An 8099-nucleotide genomic window follows, 5' to 3' on the forward strand; every position below is an offset into this window, starting at 1 on the left:
GAAGAAAACATATTATACTAACTACTTTAACTAACATTTTTAATCTACTCAAATCAGTTAATTAAGTCTTGCATTAAAGATTGGAGGAGCATGGTCTAAGCTGTGGAATAATGAAATCTAAAAGGATAAAAATGGTCCCATATGTCACAACAAGAATCCAATATGGGACCCTCTCCGTGTCCATATAATTCCTCTCTGGGATAATGAAATCTATAAAGGATCCAAATGGTCCCATATGTCACAAGAAGAATCCAATATGGGACCCTCTCCGTGTCCATATAATTCCCCTCGGGTTCTCGTTTATCATCATCGGGTCATTTCTTTGCAAACTTCAGCAACTTGTCTCTCCAATAATGAAGTTTCCACTCCTTTCCATCATTGTTTTTCTGACTGTAAGCTTCGATTCCCTTTCTTGTTTTCACTTTTGCCCCCCAAATAAAGAGCTAAGCTGATGAATGTGTGTCTCTATATGACTCCATACACATACACAATATGCGAAATTGCAGATTGTGTTGGCGGCAACACATGCGATCTTATCTCCTGAAATGTACTGGAAGTCCAAGCTTCCTAATACTCTCATGCCTGAACCCCTCAAAGATCTCCTCCACCCAACTGGTTAGCATAGTTCATGGGTTACTTTTTTGAGTTTCAAAATTCACATTTCGTTGATTGTTTTGGTCCATATTGGCAACTCAGGTTTTAGCACCTCCATGCTAGTCATTGTTGGGTTAAAAGGCATCGATAAACTTTTGATCGTTTATCCACGGATTTTATATGGCAACCGCATCTTCCAACTTCTGCAACGCAAGACCCAACTCCATTACAACAACTCCAATGAGAGTCTCTTCTTTTTGGAAAAGGACTTGAAGGCCGGTCATAAAATGAACTTGCTCTTCGTGCACACCTCCAACCATGCCTCCTTCCTGCCTCGTCAAGTTGTAAAGTCCATTCCCTTTTCCTCAAGCAAGGTATATTAATAATGTCAGATTCATTATGCTGAGAAGAGATATGCATGTAACCAAATCATACATGTTATCTAATATAATTCTTTTGATTTGTGGTTCTTTACGTATACTAACAGATGACTGAAATATTGAACAAGTTTGCCGTTAAACCTGGCTCGGTGGCTGCCGAATTTATGGAGATTACTATGGAAGTTTGTGAAGAGCCAGGAATGAAAGGGGAAGAGAAGTATTGTGCGACATCGTTAGAATCCATGGTTGATTTTGTGACTCTAAAGCTTGGGAATAGTGTGAATGCTTTGTCTACAGGAACCATGAATCAAACAAAGGAATTAGAAGAATACACAATAATGCATAGAGTGAAGAAGGTGGCGGAGACACAGGTGGTGTGTCATAAGCTCAATTACGCGTATGCTGTGTTTTACTGTCACAAAATAGAGAACACAGTTGCCTATGCGGTGCCGCTGGAGGGTGCTGACGGGAGCAGAATGGAAGCTTTGAGTGTTTGTCACAGAGACACATCACATTGGGACTCAAATCATTTGGCCTTCCAGTTGTTAAAAGTGAAGCCAGGGAGTGTTCCTGTGTGCCACTTCCTTTATCAAAACACAGTTATGTGGGTTCCCAAACAAAATTAATGTGAACTTCAGTGCTATGCTTCAAAAATAAAAGGCACAAATAGTGTCTGAAACTAGCATGTCAAATGAATTTTAATATCCTCTCTATCTTTAAGATTTCTATGTACTAATATTTGCAGGTGGCATGTCTTTGTTTATGTATTTTGATATATGATTCGAAATTTGGATATATACTCTTTAAGTTCTCATTTTCTTTTTACTTGACATCAGTAAAAGCGCATAAAGAATCTCACATTGGCCTCTGGCATGCAATTTGGTTCTTCTCAAGACACAAAAACGACTCTCTACGCAAAGAAAATAGAGTTGAAAGCAAACAGGTGATATATATCATGCGTTTAAGGAGAGGAAGTGGATCATGTGCATAATTGATACTCCTCTCATCCTAAATATAAAACCCATTTTATAGTATAAATTACACTATAAAATAGGTTTCTAGGATCAGAGAAGTACAATTTAGCCAATAAAAGTACACCCCGAAATATTTAATAATATTGACGCTAGAAATCCACCGGTGGATTTCATAGCCATATATTCATTCGAACACAAATAAATTAAATTTAAATGGCTGTTAAAAAACTCATAAACTTTGTAATCATTAAATATATCATGTAAATCTTGAAGGAAAAAACAACCTCTACCCTCGAAGTGAACGTTAAATATTTCTTTCCAAATATCTCAGGGCATTTTTATTCTAGATAAAATAGTGCACCATCTTGAATCCTCATGCTAAACCATTCCCAAAGTTTAATGTTATTTCTAGAGATGGTTTCTTTCATTTTAATTTGCTTTCTATTGGTTTACCTACAATATGTACTCTGTAAACTTTGCTTCATTTTAATATCATTTTATTTTAAGCTCAAAAAAAAAAAAAAGAAATGGACCGACACTTTTAGATGCAAAATTAAATATATAATACTATTTCCCTTCACAAACACACACATAAATATATATGGTTTGATATATGATTTAGTTACTTGCTTATACGTTGCATATTAAATATTTTTAAGTATTAATACTATTATTTAATATTTCTGTTTAATTTTTAGTATATTAAAATACTTATTTATAATCTATATTGTTTTTTAAAATATATTTGATACTATAATATTTATAACATATGTTTTTATTTGTATTTATAACATTGGTATTTTTAAATATATAATATTATTAAAAATTCACATATATTATATTAACATTTATGCTATAATTTTCATTTTTAAATTATTATTTTTAATATAAAATGGATTACAAATAAAATCTGTTTTAAATTTTAAGCCTGGTTTTTTTGCCACTTTTAAAATTTTATTTTTATGTTTTCAATAACAATAATGTATAATTTATAAATATACACACAGGCACCCATGCACATGTAATGTAATATTATATTATAGTTGTTTTTTTATATATTAGAATAGAAACATTCATCATATTCCTAGATATCCATGTTGATGTTAGATTCAACAGAGATTTAGGTTATTTGAATAAGTGAAAATAAGATTGTTTTAAAGGGAAATAAAAAAATTTTTATTTCAAATTTATAATTATATAATTTTTGATCAACTACATTATAGATTGGATTGGAATACAATATCCCTCTAATTATTGAAGTAGATTTTAAGATCAAATTAATTATATTTTTGACCAAGTCATTCTATCATGATATAATTAGTAAAAATATAATTATCCAAAAGATTATCTGTTACAAAATCTAATTATTCTATTGTACCCTAATTTTCTGATTTAGGAAGAGTAGACAGAAAAAAAATTTATTAAAACTATTTAAAGTCTAAATAAAAATGGGAAAAATTTTGAAATATTAATTTTGAGGATTTATAAACTTTACTAAAAAATTTTATTCCCCAAAAGTGACTTAAATAATTTTAAAGTTATCTTTTAGAGCAAAAAGGGTCTATTTTTTCCAGAAAATTTAAAGAAAAATAGTTAGGGATTTATATTTGAGTTAAAAATTTTAGGATAACTATTTTATGATGTAGATAAGCTAATTAAGACATAAAATTTTTAAAACAAGTTAAGAATTAACTTCTGAAATTAAGTGCTATTTTTCTAGAAAATTTCAAAAAAATAATCGGGAATTGATTTTTGACCAAGAATTTTTATGAAAATTATTTTAAGAGTAAAGAAGCTATTGGATAAAAAATCCATATAAAAAATTGTAGAATAATTTCTGATTTTATTTTACAATTACAGAAAAATAGAAAAAGAATGAAAAGGAAGACAAAACTTGTTGAAGGGCATAATGGTAATTTCAAGGATACTAGCATCTCCTTCTGTCTTCGTTTTGCGACGAAAACCGGAGGAAGAAAGGGAGAGGAACCGAGAAGAAGCGGAGAAGAAGAAGGTAGCGATCGGAAGCCTGAAACTTGTATGCAATCTTGGATTCTGACTAAGGTGAGCCTCATGAGTTCCTTCCGATTTTCATTTTCTTCATTTGGTGCTGTTTTTGGGGGGTGATTGCAGAGAAAGAAACCTGATTTTAGTGAGAGAAAGTGAGAGAAAAAGGATATCTTGATGGATTAAGGGTAGGAAATGCTTGTGGGATGCTCGATGCCGTAATTAATGCACTAAAAGGAATCCTTTTAGGTTGTTGGAGACTTTCAGAAGTTATGGAAGGGTAATTGCTTAATTGAAATATAATCTCAATGGATATTCAAAGTGTTTGGTCGAAGGATATAGGAAACAAAAGAAGTTAAGAATTGATACACATGTTGATGTTTGGGGTTTTGAATTAACGATAAGATTGATTGAAATGTCAAAGTGACAGCTCAAAAATATTTTGGAGGTATTGTTAAAAAAGTAATGGGAAAATGATTAAGAAAAAAGTAAGGAATAGACTGATAGTTATAGAATGAAAAGAATGAGAAGTTTTAGAGATTTAATGATTGAGATTAGAATTAAAGTTGGCGGCTGTTTTGGGAATCAAAGAATTTAAACTAGGAAATTGATTTGAAAATTATTGCTTGAGGTTTGCTTGTGGTGGGTGGAGATTTTAAAAGGATAAGCTAATACTTATGGTATTCGAAAATTATTTCAAAGGTATGGGATGAAATTTGTAATGAATAAAAATTTATTAGAAGGGTTGTTTGTGGAATACTAGACCAAAGTTTAAGAAGGTTAATGATAGTTAGAAATTGAAATTTGCTTGGTTTGGATTAAATGATAAACATTAAGTTAATTGTGAATTAAAGCTAAGAGAGCTCATGGAATTATTTTGCAAGAGGGATTAAGCTATTAGATGACTTGGGGAATCTTAGAGATTAGGATAGCTTGAAAATAAAATAAAATCAATTAGTGCGATTATGTATATAATTGTTTATGTGTGTGTCCTGGCCATGGCTGTAAAATTAGCAGTGTCATATTTTAATTTTTGTTATTTCATTGGAATTAATTTTTAAAAGTATGAGTTTTGAAGAGCCATTTTGAAAAAAAAAAAAAAATTTGCTCAGTTTTTTCCAGGCCAGCAACCTGATATTAGTGGTTTACAGTCATTATATTAACCCTTTTAGTATATGTTAGAGTGAGGTGTCACATCCATATAATAAAATCCAATTTCCTTCCAACATTGGCTTTGCAAATAATGATAAATAGAGGTGTACGCGGACAAGTTCATTTGTCGATTGTTTCTACATTGTGTTACACCTTTTAAAATATTATATAGATGGATGACGCAACTATTTCTTTGTTATATTAAATTTCTCAAGAGAGGAATTGATTAACTCAGCGTAAAATGAGTTTTCTGAGAATTCTTCTTTCTATCTCTTTAAGAACCTGATGCTAACATTAATGATGATACCCTATTTGATATTGTGCCACCAACCTTGTAAATTTATTAATTTATTTTGTAATTGAAAATGTATTTAAATGATTTTATTATTAATCATGTCATTATATATATTATTGTAGGATTATAATTAAAAAATAAAATTTTAAATTACCGATTTAGTTGCCATGAAAAAAGGTCAATCACTAATTCTGTCACAAATCATTTAGCAACATATTAGTGCAAAATATTTTCATCGCTAATCTTTTTGTAATGGCATTAGTGTCATATCCTAGATTTTAGGTTTAGAAGTTCAGGAATACATTTTAGATAAGAATACTATAAAGCCTAGTTGAGAAAGATCCTACCAATATCCTGAAAAGATAGAGTGGTTCTTACCTCTCAAAGACTCCTGCTTAAATTAAAAGTTTTTCAAGAGCTAAAGCATAAGTATTTTTAGAAGCTCCGAAAAGTTCTAAGTGCTTATATAAAGAGAGCATGGAGTTATTAATTGTAAAGGAAGAAAGGTACAAGTTAGGAAAGAAAAGATGAAAAGTGTATAGGAACCAAATAATAATAATTGAAAATTTAGGGTATTAAGTGTAAATAAATATCATGAAAGTAAAGGCTAATACCCAAAACTGGTTGCTGATACAAAGAATATTTTTAGGCTAGAAAGTAGCTAGAAAGAACTTATAAGTTATTTTAAGACTCAGGATATGTTTAACAACATTATATGAATGGCAAGTTATGTTAATAATTTTTGAAAGTTTCAATCCATTAAGTGTAATTGTAACAAATTTAATCAAAAAAATAAAGAAAAATTACGAAAATTCAGGAAAAATAGGAAAAAGGTTTTTAATGGATTTTAATGTCTATTTGAGGTATTTAAGATGAAAATGCCTCAGGAAGTAAGCCTAAATTAAATTGACAACATAATTGTAGGAGCAGTAAGGCCCAAAATGATGTTATCCATAAGAAGTAAAGAGAAATTATCATAATTCAAAATTAAAGTATTTATGATTATGGAATTAATTATGGTAATTAGAAAATTTACCATGGTAAAAGAAGATTAATCTCAGTAAGGTAATTAAAATTAAGATAAATATTATGGTTATGGAATTAATTATGGTAATTAGAAAATTTACCATGGTAAAAGAAGATTAATCTCAGTAAGGTACTTAAAATTAAGATAACCAATATGAAATGTAAATAATATTATTAAAACTAACCATGATTGGAGAGAAATAATCATTGTTAAAATTAATTATAGTTAGCAAAGGTAATTATGGTTAAAGAAAAGTAACTATAGTTAGCAAAAAGTAATCATGGTTAAAGGGGATAAATAATGACAAGATTAGGAAACAGCATCACATCCAAGGCCACAAGTGGGAGAGTCAAATTGATCTCATGGGCAAGAATGGAAGATTAAAATGGATGGTCAGGACTTAATCTTGAAATGTAAGGCTAACGATTAGAATTAACAATTTTGGCAAGATTTGATTGGTTGAAGCCAAAATTGCCAACTTGGGATGGAATTATAGATTGACGATGGCCCTCTCCGGATTTGTACATGGTTTAAGAAATATAATTTTGATGGATTTTATTTATGGTCTTAAAAGCTTGATTTAATATTGTTTTTGGAAGATACTTGATTTTCAAAAGTTTTTGCAATTTTGGGAAGCTACTTTTCCAACGGGAGATGCCCAATTTTTTATAAAATTAATAATTGATTAGTTAATGGATTAGTCATGGGAATATGGTTTTGAATCAAGCCTTAAACTGTGGAAAAATCATAGAAAAACAAGCTGATTAAAGCCTAATGACCAATATTGGAACATAAACAGGCTATGTCTAAGTCAAGTATTTTCGTGCGGCAGCTTCGAGAAGTTGGTAAATTTGATTTCACATATGAATTTCTCATAAAAAAATGGAATGGGAGAAAGACCAAGAGAATAACCTTAGGAAGTCAAGGAAAAGAGAGTGAAAATTTAGGTAAAAAAGAACAAGCTTGAGAAGCTAAGAGTCTTAGCATGTTCAGTGGCTCTAATTAACAAAATAAATGGTGTATGTTGGGTCTTTAAGGTCATGAGATATAAAGGAAGAGGAATTGAAGGTTTGGTCAAGTAATCTCAAAGAGCGAAAGAAAGGAAGGCAAAAGGAAGTTTGTAAAGCTTAAAAGTATCAGCTTCACATGTTTTGTATTTAAGTTGTAATTATGTTATTATTATATGCTTCTCAGATTTCCATGAGTTGAATAATTATTTTATGTTGGACATGTGAAATTATTTTCTTGAATTATGTCATGACCGTGGTTGACAATTCTATGCTTATATGAACATGTTCTTGATTGTGTCCTTTCGTAGTGCTATTGTTATTGAGTCAATGATGGAAGCATAACTTGATTGCTTGAATGCTGATTGTTTGCTACTAGGATTTACTTGAATCTCACACCATCGACTAAATATGCTAGTTTACAAGCTTCCAAAGGAAAAGCTAAAGCAAATTGGAAGTCATAGAATAGCCTTGAAATTATGAATTTATCATGCATGTTTTTTATTGCCCAGTTTGTGCTCTCTTCAGAGTATAATCACTATTTGATTGTATAATATATGGTGAAAGATATATATCCAGTGCTCATAGGCATGTGAAAAGTAGACACATAGAGGGTTCTAACAAGTCCTAAATTAGATCAATTGGATATAAAATAACATGAGTTAT

The 8099-nt window shown here is 30.4% G+C and overlaps 1 protein-coding gene across 2 annotated transcripts; it reads left to right on the forward strand.

The window, feature by feature from the left end:
• The first annotated feature begins 315 nt into the window (after positions 1–315).
• LOC114712614 (BURP domain protein RD22) lies at positions 316–1788 on the forward strand. Of its 2 annotated transcripts, none has more exons than XM_028897161.1 (4): positions 316–392; positions 507–615; positions 697–968; positions 1082–1788. In XM_028897161.1, the coding sequence occupies exons 1-4, from the start codon at positions 354–356 to the stop codon at positions 1598–1600; spliced, it is 939 nt and encodes a 312-aa protein (XP_028752994.1). In that variant the 5' UTR covers positions 316–353; the 3' UTR covers positions 1601–1788. The 2 variants fall into 2 exon arrangements, with proteins under 2 accessions (XP_028752994.1, XP_028752995.1); XM_028897162.1 differs by having other exon boundaries at positions 1103–1788.
• The last annotated feature ends 6311 nt before the right edge of the window (positions 1789–8099 follow it).

Source organism: Neltuma alba, unplaced genomic scaffold (genome assembly GCF_004799145.2).
Source record: "Neltuma alba isolate B1F8T4 unplaced genomic scaffold, ASM479914v2 tig00011380_pilon, whole genome shotgun sequence".
NCBI lineage: Eukaryota > Viridiplantae > Streptophyta > Magnoliopsida > Fabales > Fabaceae > Neltuma > Neltuma alba.

Coding starts and splice junctions, on each gene's coding strand:
- LOC114712614 (XM_028897161.1), top strand. CDS start 354: ATGAAGTTTCCACTCCTTTCCATCATTGTTTTTCTGACT. Junction 393..506: donor CCATCATTGTTTTTCTGACT/GTAAGCTTCGAT, acceptor GCGAAATTGCAG/ATTGTGTTGGCGGCAACACA. Junction 969..1,081: donor TTCCCTTTTCCTCAAGCAAG/GTATATTAATAA, acceptor GTATACTAACAG/ATGACTGAAATATTGAACAA.